General features: G+C 47.2%; 1 protein-coding gene across 1 annotated transcript in view; it reads left to right on the top strand.

Moving 5' to 3' along the window:
• Positions 1-20717, top strand: part of LOC144136988 (O-acyltransferase like protein-like) — a 150846-nt gene that overhangs the window by 79054 nt on the left and 51075 nt on the right. Inside the window, exons 6-8 of the mRNA XM_077669438.1 lie at positions 3848-4024; positions 6222-6315; positions 15225-15317. Of these exons, the coding sequence (XP_077525564.1) occupies positions 3848-4024; positions 6222-6315; positions 15225-15317 (364 nt within the window). The remainder of the gene's footprint in view (positions 1-3847; positions 4025-6221; positions 6316-15224; positions 15318-20717) is intronic.

Genomic DNA, 20717 nt, shown 5'->3' with positions numbered 1-20717 from the left:
CGAACTGATCGAAGCGCACCTATCAAACCAAAGGGTGCGACTGAGCCAAACAAAAGCGGGAAGAGCCGTCCTAGATAAAATAGGATGGCAAGAAGCTTATCGTCAAAACAAAGGCCCTATACCGCGCGCATGGGCCGAGACGGTGGATAGCAAACCGTTACCTCAAAACATGAAGCCGGACAGAAACGAAGGAAGACGACAGGCCAGAGCGAAGACCCTAAACGAGTCTCTAATTAAAGAAACAGGAGTGACGTACACCGACGCCTCACTTCCGAAACACTCAATGAGAGCAACGATTGCAATAACAGGAAGGGACGAGCTCATCACGTGTGCCTCAGTCATCACACCAAGCCCAGAGGAAGCTGAGGAAATAGCAATTGCCGTAGCCTTGACCCAACCAAAAGCGACAAAAATAGTCACGGACTCCCAAAAAGCATATAGGAACTTCAGAAAAGGATGGGTTTCTTATAAGGCAGTGAGAATCCTCCAAAGGAAAGTACCACCAAGCCACAAAATAGAGCTAATATGGGTGCCAGCCCACTCTTCGGTGGAGGGCAATGAATTTGCCCACCAACAGGCCCGAGAACTAATCAGCCGGGCAGAGGGGCAGGAACAGCTACCCATAACGAGCTACAGGGACATAGTCAATCACTATAAAGACGGGAGGAAGCGATATCCTGAACCACACCATTCTCTAAGCAGAGCGCAGCAAGTCATATACAGACAGATCCAAGCCGGGTCGTTCCCCCACCCTTACCTCCGAAACAAGTTCTACCCGGATAGATATGAGAAAGAATTTCCCAACTGCAGACAACTGGGCACACTCCAGCACATATTAGGAGAGTGCAATTTTCCCAAGTTTGCCCCTCCCCCCCTCCCCCCCTCCCCTCACATCAACCCTGAGCGATGGGAGACCTTGTTGTCTAGCCCTGCCCTGGAAGAACAGATCGCGCTGATCACCAGAGGACAGGAGTACCTGGAAACATATGGGGCCCGAGAAGAGGGCACCACCCCATCAAGCGCCTAAACGGCTCTAGAATGCTCAATAAAGTTTGTTCTCTCTCTCTCTCTCCGACTGCTACTCCGATGAGTTGAAATGGACACTAACATGCCTGCTACAGCGTTGGCTGACGCAACCGTAACCAGCTCCAGCCAGTGTCATCGCGATACCAACTTCAATGTGTGTCCTGCAAAGAGTCCACTACCATACGGGGGACGTGCATAGACCTAGTCTTTGCTAATTGCTAGATTGAACTCTTACTACAACAACACCTGACTGTGCACTTTACAGATCACAAAGCAATCATACTCAAGGCACAGCGGTACCCACCTAAATCGCCCAAATAAAGACGGTCTTTACGTAATTGGAAATCTACGTGCGATTGAGCATCATTTAAGGTTCGCTAAACTTCAACACATTTGGGTAACCAACATAACGGAAACGCGAATTGAACCCCGTGAGATGCCTTGCATCACCCCAGGGTTCCCCTCGCGGAAGATGGTGGCCATTTTTTTTAAATAAAAAAATTGCAGCACCTCCACTCCGTGGATGATGGCGAGGGTCCGGAGTACGGGGACTCAAAATGAGATCCAAGTTGCGCCCCTACCGTCATTCGATTTGAGCCGAGAATAGAACATTCATTATTCCCTAAATGAGACTGCAACTCACGGCTCAAATCGAATTTCGCTTGACGGGGGTGTGCGCACGGATGGACCCGGACAGACATTGCGAGGTCCTAAGGACTCCGCACCGTTACAGGCGAGGCAGTAAGCTGTTCGACTATAGGGTACTAACGCACGCTCCCAATGGGTAAGACCCAATGGGTAAGACCCAATGGGTAAGACGACTGACACTAACTCTGTCTGGTCTACCAGACACAGGCTGGAATCCTGCCGGGGCCTGTGTGATTTTTTGCAATTGTAAATGCTATGCTCACGGACGCGGACTGACATTGTGCTGTCCTAAGGTGCTCCGCACCTAAATATGGTGTAATCCTGACATGTGTACTTATTATCGGCATCAAGTATGTCGTATTTATTTTGCTCTGGCACAAGTGCTGTTCCTATTGAAATATCTTGCTTCCACATATCTCAGTTCACACTGTTGTTGGCGGCAAAACGCTTTGTAGTGGACGTCGAATAAAGCATTTGAAAAGGTAGTGACGCGAAACGATTAGCGCAAAAAAACCTGACGGACTTGCTAGAAAGTTATGCTTGGCATTGAATTTATTTTGCTATACAGAAGACGCAGGCGCAGACATTTCCATCACTAAAAACATGAAATCTCTTGCAGCGGCGCACCCTGTGTGCATAATGGCTGGCTTGCCCACAATGGTGTCACGTACACAGTATGTAAGGCGTGCAATGGGCGTGCATGTGGGTTTATGGCACTTCATCAGTCAAAGAGCTTGGCTGGAATACGCTATCACTTTATTTTCGATGCGAACGTCGCAATATTTTTAGAGGTACGTTTTCAGTGGGCTTTCTGTGAGTGAATTGCCAGATGTAGTTGCGCACGCCAACCAATAAAAGGCTTCCAAGCCGACTGAGGCGGACTTTTGGGCGAGGTGGTGCTCCATTCCAGATAGTAAAAGCGCAAAACGTGGAGAAAAGATGAAGATTGTCGCAACGGGCAAGCGCTTGTCCATGTCGTCCTACTCCGTCTCTCCTCCGAATATATACGCTTTACACGCTGTGCGGAGGCGCTTTTTGGAGGCCCGTAAGAAGTGAAGACAACGAAGCGCTCGTGCTGGGGTCAGAAAGTAAACAGCACGCCGGGAGGAATGAGGAGGAAGCGGAGAAGCGGAAGCGGGGTGGCAAGTTGGAGGCAGGAGGAACGCGGCTCTCGGCGACTTCTCTGCCGGACGCGAACGCCCAGGAGACTCAGAGCCGCGCCACATCCTCCTCCTGGCATCCGAGACTCACGACGCCTGTACAGCGACCGCAAGTAAGGTCTTTTTTGGGAGCAGGGAGCAGAGTCGGCAAGCCGCTCGGCGGTGACAAGGAACGGGGTGTTCGGAGGTTACCGGCTGGGTGCCAACGCCCAGGGCACTTCCGCTTTGAGCCACACCTCCTTCGTGATCTTCGAGACTGGCAAAACGTAGAGGGTCCGAATGGTGGAGCTCTTCCGTGACCAACGAGCGCGCGGGCACCAGCGCCACGTCATCATTTCAAAGGACAGCGCTGACGCAAGGGCACCGGGCCAGCGCACCGCTCCAGAGCTCCGAAGCCATCGACTTCATAAGTGAACGTGAACTGTTTTAATAAGGGAAGGACTTCTTTGTGTAGGACCGTCACTCTTGACTTAATTAGGTTAATGTTTATTTATCTATGTTGTTATTTGTTTGTCCCATAAATATACGTTGTCCTTGTCTGACGCCAACCGCCTTGCTTCTTCTCCACCAGTTACACTTAACCCTCCTTATCCAAAAAACAACTAACATCACACACGACTTTAAATACCTTTAAAACAAATGCCACAGTAGTGATGCAACGTTCGCGAATCGTTGTGGATGGACGCAGGACAAATGGATTACATTTCCGAATGCCTCCACAAATGATGCCAGCCAAGAAGCGTAATTTCTGGCGCACTTAATGGTTGTGTGGGGTAGTTTGCTAGTGTCCCAAGAACTTGTCATTGCACGCATAAATAATTCTCTCTTGTACAGTTGTAAAATCAGGAATTTTTTAGTCGCAACACATCTTTCTCCGAAATTCTCTCTCCGAAGTAAGAAGGGAACTCAGTTCTTAGAAAAGATGAAGATGGAAACTATGCAAAAGCCAAACAATGCTGCTTTATCAAAGGTGTGTTTTTCTCACTGTATGTCTCGGTACCTCGTGCAACCAGTTGGCGCGAGCGTCCTGAAGAGCTTCTCCATCTCCAGCAACCTGAGGCTCCTGGCGTTCATACCCAGCGACAAGACATCGGACTCATATACCCTGCGCTTCTTTCACGGCATCCGCGCCATCAGCATCTTCCACATAGTCTACGGTCATTCTACGGTGGAGTACGCCTTCGCCAGTGGTACGCATTTCGCACTCGCACCACATTTCTATAGACCAGTTGCGTTTTTGATCGCCTGCAACAGTTGTAAGTGCTGCTCTGTCGCTTTCTGATGTCGAATTTAGGAAGTTTATGGTCATATTTATCAGATATTTCTCACAAATAGCGATCTCTCGTGGCACTGGTGCTACTTTCTGATTTCCGCTAGATGTTCACTGCTAGACCTGTGTCTATTTGGGCTGATTATACAACAGTTCGAAGAAAACGAAAGGGAGGGGAAGTTAGCCAGAAAGAACTGCATAGAAGGGACCACAATTATACAAATACAGCAAAAATGAAACGTCATGCAATGAACCCACGATATTAGGGAGGAAATTAAGGTTAGTGCCGAAAGTTGGCCTAGTAGCTAATGAGCATAATACACGATTACAAGCGAAACAGTAAGAAGGACGAAATAAACTCTGGAAAATGCTAGACTTCCCCTGAATTCTATTGCATGAAGACGCACACATACTTGTGGAAAGTACCCCTTTGCGGTTGCAGACGGAGCACGTTTCAATTGAGTAAGTAAATCACACCCTCTTCGCTAGACCACGGAACCGGGGAGATAATTGCGTTCGTTTTTCTGGAGTACCAAGCAAGGTGTGCTAATGCAGTACACTGTTTTTTTTAATTGAAAGGGCTTTAAAGATTTCTTTGTCTTGCTGGGTTAGGAACCGCCGAAGCAGTCTTGTCTTTTAGTAGACAGGGCTACAAGGACATCCCCTACAATGGCCGGCGAAGTGAACACCTCCAGCCAGCTCCTCTACTACTGGCCAACGCTCCCGCAATCACCGGCCAGTTTGGCCAGCATATTATTTTCTCCACAATAGAGGGATCCTAAAAACAACAACAGTTTAGCATTCAAGCAAACGCGTGGCGTGGTTCACTTTGCAAGCCTTGTGATTGCTGTGCCCATTTACAACGGCGCACCTGTGTTAAAGCTGGTTCAGAGCCCCACCAACGGCTGAAACGGCCTTCTTTAAACCGTGCGAGAGTTGGTACACGCAAGGAATATGGACTTGACATGTCGGTTACAGGCTTTCTTCGTATACAGTGACTCTCCACCAGCCTTGAGCTCTCTTGTAAGGAAAGCTTATATGGACGCAACCCTCACTTCTGGGTGGCCAGCAGACTGCAGGCGTACAACTTGGTGCTGGACGCTGTGTTTCACCAAGTTCCCGCACGATTATCCAAGTGTGGTTCGCATGCAGGTTTTTTCTTCGCTATGCTTGGTTTAGCAATATTAAGGTAGCCGATATATCGGTAAGGAAGGATTTTTTAAACTTCAAACATATAATCAAGATGCTGAAGAAACCATATCAAGCAGGGGCGACTCCCCAACAACTTTCCCGCGATTTTTACATGGCGCCACAGAATCTTGTTTGTACAAATGGCGGCCGCCGATCAAAGCCAGCGCCAAGAAGCATGACAGAGCGATAGTTCAGGTCCTCTAGCTCAGTTAACTCACTCATATCAATGTTTTTAGTGGTTCCCATAATACACCACTCCTACTCCTATACATCACTGTAGCGGGGAATTTGAAATTTCTCGAATATTTCGGGTATGTTGTGGATAAAAACATTTTGTGGCTGGAGTGGAGCTGGGAGAGTTGGTGAAAGACAGTTCTTTCAAATTGAACAAAGTTGCGTTGTCTCTTTGTGGCCCCTTCAAGTCTTGCTGGGATGGGACATCGAATAGTGAGCAGCTGCCGTCCAAAATTGTGCACCAGGCTGCTGTCTATTTCGCATATACAATTCCACAGGAGGCTGGCGTGACTTTATGTGGCCAGCTGGGGGAATTATAAAACGAAAAGGCCACGTGATGATGTTATTATGGCAGCAAAAACTACATCCGGCAATAACGCAAATATTTTGGTAGCACAACAAAAAAATAGTTCCGTGCAAGTTCCGAAGTCGCAAATTTTATGAACAACGGGCTTATTTATCGCACGCTAAGAGAATTGAAAACCTGAGTTCTTGAAGTCTATTCGGGCTTTACATGCTGGAGAAGCTAAATATTACGCCAGAAATGTTTTCACTGATTGCATGAGCCGCCTTTACTGGGAACTTGAGCACATATAAGTGGTGTGTCATTGGGGTGGTGTAGAAGTGCCGAAATGCCACCAATCTCAGTGCTTGGACGGCAGCACCTCAGCGCCGCCCGCCTTACATTGCAGGCGGGGCCATGCATAACCCGACCTATGGGGATCGCTTTGACTCGACACTCACGACGGCTGGTTTCCTCTCCGTTGACACCTTCTTTTTTATGAGGTATGCACACGATTCCCAAAAAAGATTTTGTTGGAGGCAACGAAATATTGACTAATTTCCGCATTTTTATTTCTCCCTGTAGAAAGTTGCAACAAAATTTCACGTGTGGTAACATGGAAAAACGTGCTCATCTAGTTGGAAAAGGTTCCCATTAGCAGCTGTGGGAGAAGCAACATGTAGGCAGCAAACTGGAAAAGTAAGCAAACGGAGGAAAAAATTGACAAACGCAAGAACATGAAAGAGTCAAGTAGGGCACATAGATTGAATTAGTCGAGCTGTCCAAAGTCATTAACAGATGTAAAACGAACGACATTCTTGCATGTAACATGGTATTGACAGAGGAAACGCTGCCAATAGGGGAAGCTTGAAAGCAACTGAGAGAAAGCTAGCGGTCGGCCTATACAGGATGTACGCACTCAGATATAAGCAGGGTAACATTACGCACAACTGGGACGAAATAATAAAGGTTTCAGAACGATTCCACACCGGGCTGTATGCCAGCGACGTTAGACTAGGGGAAACTACGGATAGTACAAGCTCAACTTGCGATGTCGCACTAAGAACTAAACACGATGTAAGAAAGGCTCTCACAGACATGAAAAGAGGAATATCTGCAGGTAACGACGGCATCACCGTGGGTCTTTTGAAGGAGGGAGGCGATATTGTTCCGGACAGGCTTACTTTACTATTTTCGGAATGCTTGAAGACTGAGAAAGTGCCCATAGGCTGCAAAAACACCCTTACTATTATGATTCGTAAAAAGGGAGATCCCAAGACCTCAAAAATTACAGACCCATCACTCTCAGTTATTCACAGGCTGCTCGCCAAAGTTATAGTTAGCCGCATAGGTCACAGCCTGGATTTCAAACGACACAGATAGCAGGCTGGGTTTAGCAAAGGGTACCCAACCATGGGTTACATCCATGTTGTCAATCAACAGATCGAAAAATTCGCAGAATACACAAAACCCTTTTACATGGCTTTTATAGGCTATGGGAAAGCGTTTGATTTCGTACTCACCGCAACCCTGATAAAAGCGGTAAAAAGACCTAAGTAATACTACTAGAAGACATATATAAGGAATGCACGGGCAGGATAACCTCCACAAGCAAAGCCATAAATTTCCGATCCGAAAAGGACTGAGACGGGGAGATACCGTCCCGCCAAAACTATTCACAGCATTTCTGGAGGGGGTATTTCGAAAGCTTTACTGGGAAAACATAGGGTTAAGGGTAAACGGGGATTACTCGAGCCATTTGAGGTTTGCGGATGACACAGCCTTACTGAGTGACACTGCGGAATACCTGCAAACAATGCCCGAGGAACTGGTATCAGAGAGCACGGTCGTGTGGCTAAAAATAAATATGACTAAGTATAAAGTGATCAGGCATAACCACGCCAAAAAGTCCTCTTCAGCTTGTGAAACGAAACTCTAGAAGTAAAAGAACATAACTACCTCGGACAAATGCTTAGTGCTGACCCCAGCCACGAGAGAGAAATCCGGCGCACAATAGGAATTAGTTGGGGAACATTCAGCAAGTACTGCCAAATAATGAAAAGGAAGATACCTGTGTCATTCAAAATAAAAATGTACAATCAGTGCAAACTGCCGGTTATGACATACGGAACGGAAACTTGGCGCCTTACTAAACAACTAGAAAGTAATCTTAGGTCTGCTCAACGGGCCATAGAGCGAATAATGTTAGGTATAGCACACAGGTACAAGAAACGTGCTACCTGGATCAGCGAACAAATTAGAGTAGAAGACATCATAGTTCAAATAAAGAAAAATAAATGGACGCGGGCTGGCCATGTAGTGAGACAAATCGACAACCGGTGGATAATTAGGGTAACAGAGTGGATACCAGGAGATCGGTCTAGCAGCAGGGCAAGTCGGTTAATCCGATGGTGGGATGAAATAAGGAAATTTGGCGGTAAACTGTGGACTCGAGCAGCGCAGGACAGGAGCGCTTGGAGAGTCAATGGGGAAGGCCTTCGTCCTGCAGTGGACCTGAGTAGGCTGATGATGATGATTATCATGAACAACAGCTTCGATGTTAAAGGCTTGTCTCATTTTCGGCTGCGTGACACTGCGTGAAGGTATGTGGTGCCTGTGCTATAATCCCCCGCGAACTGCCAGACGAGCCCAAGTTGTGCTCACCGCTGATGGCATTGTCTTAAATCGTAGTTTTGGCCAATGCCAGAAATACTGGTGAACGCGGACGTCGTAACCGACACCAGTACCAAGGTTGCAAGATCACCACCCCTCATTCTGCCGCAGGCCCATGTGCAACCATCGTACGACGGGCCAACCTCATAAGATTTACAGAATGGTTCGAAAACGTTGCAGTGGGTGGGGATATTGTTTGGGAAGGAACAAAAAAACGTTCCCGCAAATGTCTTTACCTTAAGAATTAAGCTCTGGTGTGGTTCGAAAACACCTTGTTTGCTAACGCCATAGACGTAAAGAATTCTGGAAAACGCTTGCTATTGTGATGCGCAACGAATGAGCGAAGCGTTCATGCCGGCGCGCAGCTATAACCCAAACAAAATGTGTTCGTTGAAAAACTAGGAATGTCCTTCCGGCGAGTTTACTTAGATATAACCTAAAGAAAGTAAGCTGGATTTTAAAGAATGAAGTGTAACAAGATGTCTTCGTTATTCTCGCCGGTAAAGCCCCAAAACCATTTCCGAATTTGTGACTTACGTTGCCATAAAGTGAGACACACGACAAGCGACGGAAAACCCTCTGAGAAGGCTTTAGGCAAGCTCCTGTAAATAGATGATCTGGTACCGAAAAGTAAGCTAGTTGTGCTGTATTCATGGCTGAAATGGCGAAACAGAATGAACTAGAGTGCACCAGCGCTTTGTATCAACTATGTATTTGTATCAGCTGTGTATCAACGGTCTTGTATTTTTATCCTTCCTAAGCAATACACGCGCGAAGGACATGTCTCTAGCATGCGCTTTTGTTTTGTCATCACTCGTGACCCTTCTACACTTTTTGTATAAGAACTCTCTCGTTGGACTGCGGTACGATTTCCAGCGGCGCAACGCCCGTGTCTTCTGAATTTCTGATTTCGAAAGCCCGTGCTAGTATCGGCAGGTGTGCACAAACTCTGCTGCCGTGACCCCACATGATGGTGGGCAGCATTGCACGTCTGGCAATGCAGTATAAGATTGGACGTTGATATTTCTAAGGCATTCTTGCGCATTCTCATAGTCAGGTAGAGACCGCTTTACGTCATGTACTGCTTCCGGCATGACAACAAAAGATTGTACACGACACCTTTTTGGCGCGGAATATGCGGGTGTTGGAGCACTAAATACAAACACTGCGCTACAGGACGAGAAAAGAGAATGTACAAACGAGCACAACTTCAAAACTAAATCTTTTATTGAAAAAAAAAACAGTACGTATATAGGTGCCTACAAGGCGCTTCACGTGATAATGCACGTAAGTTAGTAGAAAGAACAGAAATACTGATAAGAAAAAGGGAGAACGAAAACGCTCATGTCTGAAAACTTTGGTTATCATGGCGGGGTTCCTTTTCAGCTGCATGTTCTGCTTAAATAGGAGTACTCCTTACGTGTCTCACGCACTTCTATTATTCCCTGTTTCACTCCCTCAGGTCTATTGCAAACATAACGGTATCCACAAACACTGGTTCGCGAGTACTTTCACGGCATCCACGGCTGTGTTTCGACAACTGCAACGGCGAGTCACTAACAGAGAACAGCTCGTGTTCCCGGAGCCTCTTGTTCACACAGCAAGCACTGTGTTCTACATACTTCTTCGCACACATACGAGGCAACATATAAGCAACTGCTGCTTCACATGGTACGTAGAGCAAGCCGTGCTTTACCACGTATGTGTAGCGATCATCAGCATCATTGCCCTCTATTATAGACCGGACCTGGCCCCACATCTCACATAGCATATTTGGGGCCTTGAAAACCGTCCTGATTCCGTGTCCGGCTCCACCGTTCTTTAGATCATGCAACAGTTTGTGCATGTACGGTATAACCGCAATGTTTTTCTTTTTGTCGCAAGACTCATCACGTGACCGCAGCTTCCCAGTCTTTACCAGTTTTGTGCGCGCGGCTTCAATTGTGGGTTTCGGACTACCGGACGCCGTTAACCTATAGTCATGGTGGTTATAGCTCTTCTGGACGCCGTGGGTGCAAGACTGGAACAACGACAAACGGATCACAGAGAAGGCTATGCTATTTTTAGTTATGTCAGAGTGTCACGAGGCGAAGCGAAGTAGCGCCTTCGCTGCCCTGGGAAGATAATGACCTGTCCACCCCAAACGCGAGCACGACGTCCAGAAAATGAAATTCCGTGTTACTCATTAGTTGAACGCTGAACTAATAGAACACGGAACATGTTCCTAGCCCGTTTTCTCAGAAAACCTTCAACCCATCCTCGACTCTGCCCTTATAGCCCCGTCTGTCTAGAAGCACCAGGTAACCGTCTACATACATACAGACGCTGCCACCCACCCCTTCCTATCGGTCACGTAGCTTTCTGTATAGCGGAAATGGTGGCAGGAAGAGTCTATGGGTATGTAGACAACTACCTGGGAATCCTAGACGGAAGTGGCCGTGAGGGCAGAGTGGAAGATGTGTTGAAATTGTTCCGGGAACACGGCCTAAGGCTAAGGTTTACCATTGGACTACAGTCGACTCTGGATAATTCGAAGTCACGTAACTGAAATTTCCGGTTAATTAGAAGTGGTTTGCTTGTCCTGCAATCTTACGTGCAGTTAAATGAAAGACATTCCTTGATAAGTATTACCTAAAACCCACTATATACCTTATTTGAAACGTATCCCAATAAATAGCGTTGTGGTGACCATAATTTGTCGATGAAATTTAAGAATTTCACGCGTGAAAATATCGCCATGTTCTGTACTCATGTACAGAACATCGCAACTGAGGCAGCGCATAGTTGAGAAAGCGGCAGGTAAGTTGAGACTCGCACCAGTGTGCGCATTTCTCTCTTTTGTTGAGCACAGCGCCGTATGAGCCATGTGTGTGGTGGAGAGGCTTCAATTTTAGCTCTAAGTGTCGGCTATCGTGGAAACGTGCCGCACGCTCGACGTGTCGACGAAGGTCAAGATTCTGAACCAAGTCAGGGGAGATGTGTAGCGGACTAATAACGAAGCTGCTATTCTAGTTTTTGCTTTTTGGAAGTTTGGTTAATTCGAAGTGTTTCTCGGTCCCCGTGGACTTCATATTAACGGGAGTCGACTGCAATGAATAACAATGAATTGCATATTCTCGACGTTAAGCTGACGTTGGGGGATGGACACGTCTGTTGGCATTATCATCCCAGGGCAGCAAGGGCGTTACTTGGCTTCCCCTCGGCGCAATCTAAGATTACTAAAAATGGCATAGCCTTCTATGTGATGCGTTCGCTGTGTTTCAAGTCTTGCACCCACGGCATCCAGGAGAGGTTTAACCACCAGGTCGACAAATTAATGGCGTCTGAATATAAAAAAAATGCAATTGAAGCCGTGTGCACAAATCTGGTCCCCGAGGAAAAGACAGAAAAACTGCGGTCACGTGATGAGTCTGGCGACAAAATGAAAAACATTGCGCTTATACCGTACGTGCAAAAACTGTCGCATGGTATAAAAAACGCTGGGGCCGGCCATAGAATAAGGATGGTTTTCACGGCAGAAAATAAGCTATATAAGATGTGTTGCCAGGTCCGGTCCATAACAGTATGCAACGAGGCTGATGACCCATACAGATATGTATTAAAACACGGCTCGCTCTACTTACCATGTAAAGCATCAGTTGCTTATATGTTGCCGCTTTCGTGTCGGAAGAAGTATGTAGGACTAAGCGGGCGCTGTGTAAACAAGAGACTCCAGGAATACGAGCTGTACCTCGGTAGTGACTCGCCGTCGTAGTTGTCGAACACTGCCGTGAATTCTGTGAAGGTACAGTCGCTCAAATCTTTAACTAGCGCCTGCGAGCGGTGACGTTTCTGAGCGTGAGCGACAAAGCCAAGTCGAAAACAGACTGCGGCTAATCGCACGCTCAGAATGTGTGCTCAGCTGGACCCATTGTCAGCTAGGCTGTTTCTTACTAAGAACTTACACATATGAGCGCACTGCAAACTAAAGGGAAGTATAAGTGAGCGAATGGTTTTGCTTGTTTCTTATGTTCTGAGGATCACCGTTTCAGTGCATAGGGTTGATAGCTGCCCTTTCTACTGGTAAAAAAAGCCTTCACGTCCGAAGTAGCAAACGAATACATGTTTTTCAGCTTATCGCAAGACTGGGCGTGTTTGACGATCTTTAAATATCATTTCCTCCATTCCCTTCTGCAACATTAATCATCGGAACAGAAAATACAAGCAAAATCATTATCTCACTCATGCTTCAAGTGCCTTTGAAGTGCTTTCATATAGGGTGACGTTCTCAGGATGGAACAGCCTAGCAGACGATGGATCCATGTGAGCGGGCTTTCTCAGCATGCGAGTAGCCTCAACCCGTTTGCGACTTGTCTCCGTCATATGGCGCTGACGCTCACATAAGTCACCGTTCGCGGACGCTATTTGAAGATTTGGGCGGCTGTACGTTTGAACCAGCGTGTGCGGATCCCGTTGTTTTAGCAAGAGACAGGAGGGAGTTAAACAGGGAATTAATAGAAGCTTTCCATATTACGACGCTAGGCGGCTCATGCGTGAGCGAGCTGTCGCTCGTTCTTACCTGTAAGGAGTGCTACTATCTAAGCAGTGCATGCAGCTGAAAAAAAAAACCGCGCCATGGAATCCGAAATTTTTAGACATGAACGTCCCCGTTACGGCCTTTTCTTATAAAGATTTCACTGCGTGCTGCCTTACGTGGAGTATTGCGTGAAGGTCCTTGTCATCACCTATATTTGCTGTTTTTGCAATATCATATTTATTGTGAAACTGCGCTCGTTTGTGCCCTTCTTGTTCCCGTCTGGTTGTGCAGTTATAATTTAAATCATGAATTATCTTCAACTTGCCCAACTCTGCCTTATACTAACGGGTATTCGTGCTTCACGACACATTCTTCATCGTTTCTTCACCACCACTTATCTTCAAGAAACCCTCCCTAACTAGTTTTGTAGTGTACAGAAAATACCAACGCCACAGCATCAGTCAAGCTTTTCCAGGCGATGTGATACGTTGTTTAAGTAAAGTAGCAACGCTACCTTCCTTTTACTTCCCTGATCTTTTCTGCAAGGGGAGCGTTCGCCAGAGGGCTCCGACTGACCAAGCAAATGTTTGGACGTTGATACCATTAGGATCACCAGAAAGTACACCTTTCTCAGCTTATCCACTTGCGCTTCGAATCTAGTCGTCAACATGCGACTTGTGTGACGAATCTTGAACATGTGACTCAATGTGTGCGAAGCAGCCGAAGCTGCAAAAACAGAGCCGATCCGAGAAAGACGCCGTTGCCAAATGGTTGTGCGAAGTGTCCTTCATTTGTTGAGCTCTAATGTAGCGTTCATGTTAGAAAAAGGATAAAAACATTCCCCCTTATTTTGGTGCCACAGGTTACGCTGTGTCGGCTGCATTTTTTTCAATCCAGCCACCATACGGAACGGCTTGAGTGAATGATTTGATCTGACGGCCAGTTAGCAAGCCAGGAGAGGACTGACGGGCACAAAATGTGAATAAATCAATTGATCAAACTTCATGTTACATTCATAAGTACAAATGGCAGGAGCGCAGACGAAAAGTCATTCATGCGCGGCTTGACGGGAGCAGTGCTCTTGTGTGTTTAATCCTGATTGGTAGTCACGGCGAAATGGTTGAATATCGTTCCGGCACAAAATTGCGAGCATTATTACTCGCAATCACTCAAAGAGGCGGCAGGTCAAGGGTGGCCGAGGGCGATAACTCGGTGCATATCCATTACCTGAAGATCCAGACGAATTACTGACTGTGTCGTGTCCTGATATAAATAACTGAAACGATGGTTGAGCACCTACCGGTTTGTTTGAACGAGCGGGTCGGTACTTTAGGCTGTACTGGGCAATATTCAAAGTTCTAAGGAGAACAATAAATGAGGTAACACGTTCAGGTGCGTTGCTTTAGCCGAAGTTCCGAAGAGACGTACGTACAGGATAAGGGAGGAAAAAGGCGGTTACTGCCTGTGAGGACCTGTGAGCGAACCGCCTACAAGACACTATGTGATGGCCATGTGGTGTGTTTATGGGTTCTATGTTTAGTCATCTTTGTTATGTGTCGGGCATGGTTAACTATGGATGCTTTACTTTCACCGACGTAAATCGCTCAGGAACAAAGTTAAACAGGGAAGATGGAGGGTATCTGAAGCCGTCTGCAGAGTTGTGCAATGGTCCTTGAGATTGAATAGTGTGGATGAAGGCTCGTGTTTTGCCACCAATGTCAGCTGGGTGGTATTTAAAGCAACTGCGCTTCATGAAGATGTGCGTGGTGTTCAGGGGAACCACCTTTGTACAAACCATGGTTGTAATTCGACAATTTACAACACAAATTAAATTATGTCGAAACCTGCCCGCAGGCTTGGTTATTTACAAAATTGCTGTTTTCTCAACAAACCTGCAGTTGGCAGTACTAGGGGGAGAGCACTTGTGTCCTCTTCAAAATGGCTCGTAGCCCTGCGCCTTACCGCCGCTGTTACGAACGGGCTCGAAGAAGTCATATTCTTAGCTATAAAATAACAAGTTTGGACATTTTGTGATCTAAGGGATCAACATTTCACGCTTGTACATTTCAATTCCTGATGTTAGAACTGGTGGTGGGTCTACGTATCAGCACATATGGTATATAGGCACTGTATATATCTTTTATTTTTAGAAATATTTTGAAAATTTAGCCCTAGTTATTTTTTTGTGTCCTTTCTCTGATTTTTTATTTTTTTCTATTGCAGTGGTTACCTGCTGTCGCACGGGCTGAGTGGCCTCAAAAGCTCGCAGGGTCGAGTGAAGACGACCTTCATCATAGCACTGCGACGTTGGTACAGGTGTGCAGAGTTGTCAGCAGCGTTTTTTTCTGTAGCGCCGCGGCTTGAGTCATATTGTTACATTGATATCACGACCAGCTGCGTAAAAATCAATTTGATGATGCTCAGCAGTTCCTGTGAGGCAGATTATCATCTGCTTTCTTGCTTTTTTTCTAATTCCCTCCTACGCCACTGCAGGTATTTACGTTGCTTTTGTTCCTGAGTTTGATTAACCGTTTCATAATGGTTTTTGTGCAATATCCGTGGGCTATGTGAACTTGTACAGTATTGTCTACACTGATGTTGCATTTTCGTTGCGTAATTGCACTTATTATTTGCCGATGAATCATTCTTGTATGCACGCATGCTCTAATGCTAATTGCGGTTTTAAAACGACAGCTACACTGCCAAGCAGCACATGATTGTGTGCGAGAGCTTGGAATACCGCTCTGTGAGACCAAGTTCCGCTTACTAAAGCAACTTCCTTCAACTAGTTTTTAAAGCAACGCTTTCTGCCTCTACCAGGCACCAGTATCGTTGTGGCGTGCGCCACAAGAAACTCCCAACGTGGCTGAGGAGAGAGAGGGCGCTTTTCACTCACGAAGCGCAGAGTAGATGGCGCAGTGAATGGGGGCCATTACCCAGCTTTCCCCGCGCGCGGGAGCCTGCTCACCCCAGCGGGCGTGTCGGGGGGACCATTCCGTCAGCTTTTTCCTCTGCTTTAACGACGGTTGTTTTGAGCCTGTCTTGGCGCAGCTTCGCGTTCATTGCGCTCTTCCTTCGCACGGCCTGATAAATTTGTTCGACCGCACCTCCTGGGAAACGGCGGCCGATTTTCTGGTGGAGGCGGAAAGCAAAAACGCCCGTGTGTATGAGATTTCGGCGCACGTAAGACCCCCATGTGGGCAAAATTAATCCGGAGCTGTCTTCTAAGGCGCGCCTCATCACTTGCGTTGCGGCGGCGCGTTAAACCCTACAATCAATCAATCAATCAATCAATCAATCAATCAATCAATCAATCACCTCCTAGGTAACCCGGACTCAACGGAATTAAGTGGTCGTTCGCCGAAGATACGTTAAGGATTGGTTTGCACGGTGGGAAAACAAAATGTAGAGACCGCATACAGACATGTGGCCGCTAGAAAACGCTATCTTTTGCGCACTCCTTGCCACAAATGGTACTACGTTTTCTATATCGGTGAATACTAATTCGGTTGTGTTTTAACAGCTATTACAAACGGAGAAAGGAGCAACGGTTTCTGATAAATAGCGGTTATAACACTTCCCTCCGCTTTCTCGCTATTCTAAAACTGACCAAACTAACTAATATAAATCGGTATAAATGGGAGTCACTAAAATCAAATGCCCAATTGTTTCGGTGCCTCCGCTTACGTGGCGTGGTGGTGTAGCCCTGAGATAGCACGTCAGGATGGCTAGGTTCGGCTGTCTCACCCTTCGAAAGATGCTCCTCTCCGTTTTCTTTCAACCGACGCACAGCCGGGCTACAGCGGCGGCATCCACCACTCTAGTCCGGTCGTGGCCGGCGCTGCTGCATTCGGAACACCGCCTCCGCGAATTCCAGGTAGCGGCTGGCAGAATCTCTGGTTTCACTGTTGCTAGATCCACGTGTGCGAATTCAAGCGACGTAGCATAGGCAGCTGTTTGTTCCTTTACAGCTTTTCTTTCCAACCATGCACCTTCACAGCTTGTATTGGAGCCAGTTTTTTTGTACTTCTGTACGGCATGCAGTGGCCTAAAACGGCAGCTAACATATTAGTGCGGCTTTTTTTACGGGCACTGGCTGTAGTGGACTGTAAGGCCCTACAATAAGATTTTCCGGGCTTCTAAACAACCAACAAGGAGGTTCACAAGCCAGGCTCCCATTTTAGCGAAGGCGCCGCAGGCTTTTAACCAGTTCGCGGCTCTAGAAAACCATTCGCTCTCAAAAAACCCGAATTTTTTTGGTGCAAAAAACGTCTTCCCGGCAGACATCCGCACGAGCTGCCAGTTCCGCCTTGGGACGACATTATTGTGACACTGAACAAGCCACTGCCAAGAATGTCGGTCACGACAACCCAAGACGAAGGAAAAGGAAGGTTAAAGATCACCTTCTAGAACTAGCCAGTGGAGACAGCGATACCACAGCAAATGGTACCCGGCATGTCTACACAGACGCCGCAGTTGAACATGCCCGCGTCTCACTCTGCTGGTACAGCCTCAAAGACCGAAGCGAACATGCACACGTGCGCTTTGTCAAAATTTCCAGCCGAGAAGCCGAGCTAAGGGCCATCCAGCTTGCCTTGACTGAACATGCAGGCAAACATCCGACCACCCTCGGCCCTCCCGAACGGATAATAATTTACACAGACTCAATGGACGCAATTCGAGCCCTTGGTTCATGCAAAACTACCAGTCGCACTGTCCGAAGAATAAAGAAATTCATTGCGGAATGCCAACAGAGTGGCCTGCAATACCAAATCCGATGGGTCGCTGGACATGAAGGGATTGTACGCAATGAAGAGGCACACAGAATTGCGTGGGAGCAACTTCGTATTCACCCTGAGCAAGACTGTTTAGAACCCGCCGATTCAGATGCGGAAGCCGACATCGACACAGAAGACCGTGCTGCTTTGGCGAAGGCCGAGCGGAAGGCCGTCCTTCACAACGAAATTCCGGAAGACCGCAATCCGTTGCCGCCCGGATACAGCCGATGGGCAACAGTGCGGCTAAGGCGTATAAGAACGGGCACGGCCCTTACGCCTAGTACGGCTCACTATTTCTTCGGGTGTGGAAACCCGTACAGCTCTCCGAACTGCCAGAAATGTGGTACCGGGGCCCTGTGCAGTGCTCGACACCTCCTGTGGGAATATTCGGCACTCAGTGTTCCTAGAGAATGCTGCCTAAAGACACTTGGCCCGCTACGACCGGCAGACTACGAACTTTGGGTTAACCCACTTGGAGCCCCACATCACAGAAATCACCTGCTGAACACTCTGCTGATTTTCATCAGAGAAGCCGGCATTGAGTACTGCTTTTAGGCACCTTTCTTGCCCTCTACTCCCCACTCCTTCCTATCCCTTTTCCGACTCTTGACCGAGGCCTCCGGTCATGTCAAAGGGACTTCTCTCCCTCTCTATTTTTTTTCTTTCAATACACGTGTGTTCATTAATTCTAATTGACGAGGAAGTATGCTCAATCGCAAATTATAACCAAACGTGTTTTGTTCCGTGGCATGCGCGCACCCAGAGCAGCGAAGCGCACACGCGCAGCTGTTGTTATGATAATGAGACGGAGTGAAACTGCGCACACATGCGCGCACCCAGAGCAGCGAAGCACACACGCGCAACCGTTCTTATGATAATGAGACGGAGTGAGTGTTGCGCACAGCTGTCGGAGAGAAGAACGGAGGAGAGTTGCGCATGTGCAGTGAGCATGCGGACAACGCCGCGACAACAGAGGGACATACCCGAAAGCAAGAGATGCGTCGCATCTAAAATTAAGGTATTGCCCTTACAGCTATCATAAATAATTTTTTTCTGATATCTGATTTCTCTGCCCTTAACAAATAATGCCTTGAAATTGATTATTTCTTTACATTTTTTTGGCGCTTTGTCTAAATTTCCGCCTTTTCCCATATTTTGATTGCCTTTTGTTTCATCTATGTTCTTCAGATGTGTCACCGTTATACTTCCATTCTATCGTGACCTCTGCATGTCCATGCTTTTAATGGAGAGGTGCTTCAAGACATTTTTCTCCACCTAAGTGAATATAACTAAACCTGTTTTTAAACCTATTAAGCTTTAGACCACTCTTAGCCCATATCAAGATACAATGAATCTTCTGTTGATTTACGACGCGACCTAAGCCGGAACGGCCAACCATTGGTTCGTTTACTTCTGCGCTTAAATGTGGGCTCAAAACTCGCAAACGTAAACTCCGATGGCATTACGGGTTTCACAATTTCTCGTATTACTTCGTCCTTATTATGGTCCTCACCCACTGTATGTGTTATTATAAATACAAGTTTGAAGCGCCAAGTATTTAAACGGGGCTCAAAAAAGACAGAGAAATGCCCTAACTTCCAAGTGCAATTTTATTTTGACAACGACATATATAAATTCAGGAGTAACTACAAGAAAACTAAAACAGCGTGTGTGCGCAGTGTAATAAAACAGCGTATGAGCGCACTGTAGAGGCTCGCATATGTCCCTCATTCCCTATGTCATGCGGGCACCCAGTAAGGCCAACTCTATCGCTGTCAAAGATACGGAGGTCATTCTAATGCAATCTTCGCCCTACAATGCATCTCAGCTGTTTCGACAATCTCCCGTGAGCGCTGATCGGGGTCAAGAAACTCAACCGTACATTCGTTAAACGGAGGCGAACACTTGCAATTGTGGCAATGACTAGGTAAGTTCCCATGTGTGCCTTTTCCCACTCGATTGGCATATTCACGGAGGCGTTGATTAAGGCGCCGCCCCATTTGCCCAATGTAAGCCCTATGACACGACAATGGGAGCTTATACACGATTCCCGCAGAGTAGTCAACGTACTGGTTTTGGTGATCAACCCCACACTTTTAAGTGCGAATGCACTTCTTAAGCGAGCCTGAAGCGTCCGCCGCCGTCCGCATAGCAACAGCAGCGGGTGCGCGCGCTCCTCGTCTTCCTTGGCAACTGGGGGAGATGGGCGCGCGCTGCCTGGCCGCTGACATGGCACATACCCACGTGGGGGATTGGCCAGGAATCTCCTCGTCTTCCTTGGCAACGGGGGGAGATGGGCGCGCGCTGCCTGGCCGCTGACATGGCACATACCCACGTGGGGGATTGGCCAGGAATCGGGCGTGAGAAGGGCTAATGCACCCGCTTAAAGGAGTACTGACACGAAATTTCAAAGCTGAGATCCGCTCTAGCAATCAAGTACAACGACAACACAAATAGGTGTCTGTGCATGGCACATACCCACGTGGGGGATTGGCCAGGAATCGGGCGTGAGAAGGGCTAATGCACCCGCTTAAAGGAGTACCGACACGAAATTTCAAAGCTGAGATCCGCTCTAGCAATCAAGTACAACGACAACACAAATAGGTGTCTGTGAATAAATGCATCTTTCTTTCTTTGTAGTTGTGTGTGTGTGTGTGTGTGATCTTTCTTTCGCGAACATTACCGAACCGCGCAAATTCAACTCCTGCATTCGCACTTTCACATTCTTCCCCTCGGGGAAATGCGGGGAATTTTTTTTATGTTCTTTTTGAAGCGGGCACGTATCAGTGCATAGCCGTGACAGTTTTTCTGGTGCAGACATCACAGCTTTGACACGGGCTCTTCCACCAACATTAAGATTGCGTGAAATGCCTTGCAAGTAGATGCAAAGGAAGGAACAGCGCACATTCTAACAAAGGACGACATAGTAACACACCAC

This window comes from Haemaphysalis longicornis, unplaced genomic scaffold (assembly GCF_048455015.1).
Source record: "Haemaphysalis longicornis isolate Haplotype H1 unplaced genomic scaffold, Haemaphysalis longicornis Haplotype H1 scaffold_1, whole genome shotgun sequence".
NCBI classification, from domain to species: Eukaryota; Metazoa; Arthropoda; class Arachnida; order Ixodida; family Ixodidae; genus Haemaphysalis; species Haemaphysalis longicornis.
Note: the sequence above shows the minus strand (reverse complement) of the source record. Positions and strands in the feature narration are given on the sequence as shown.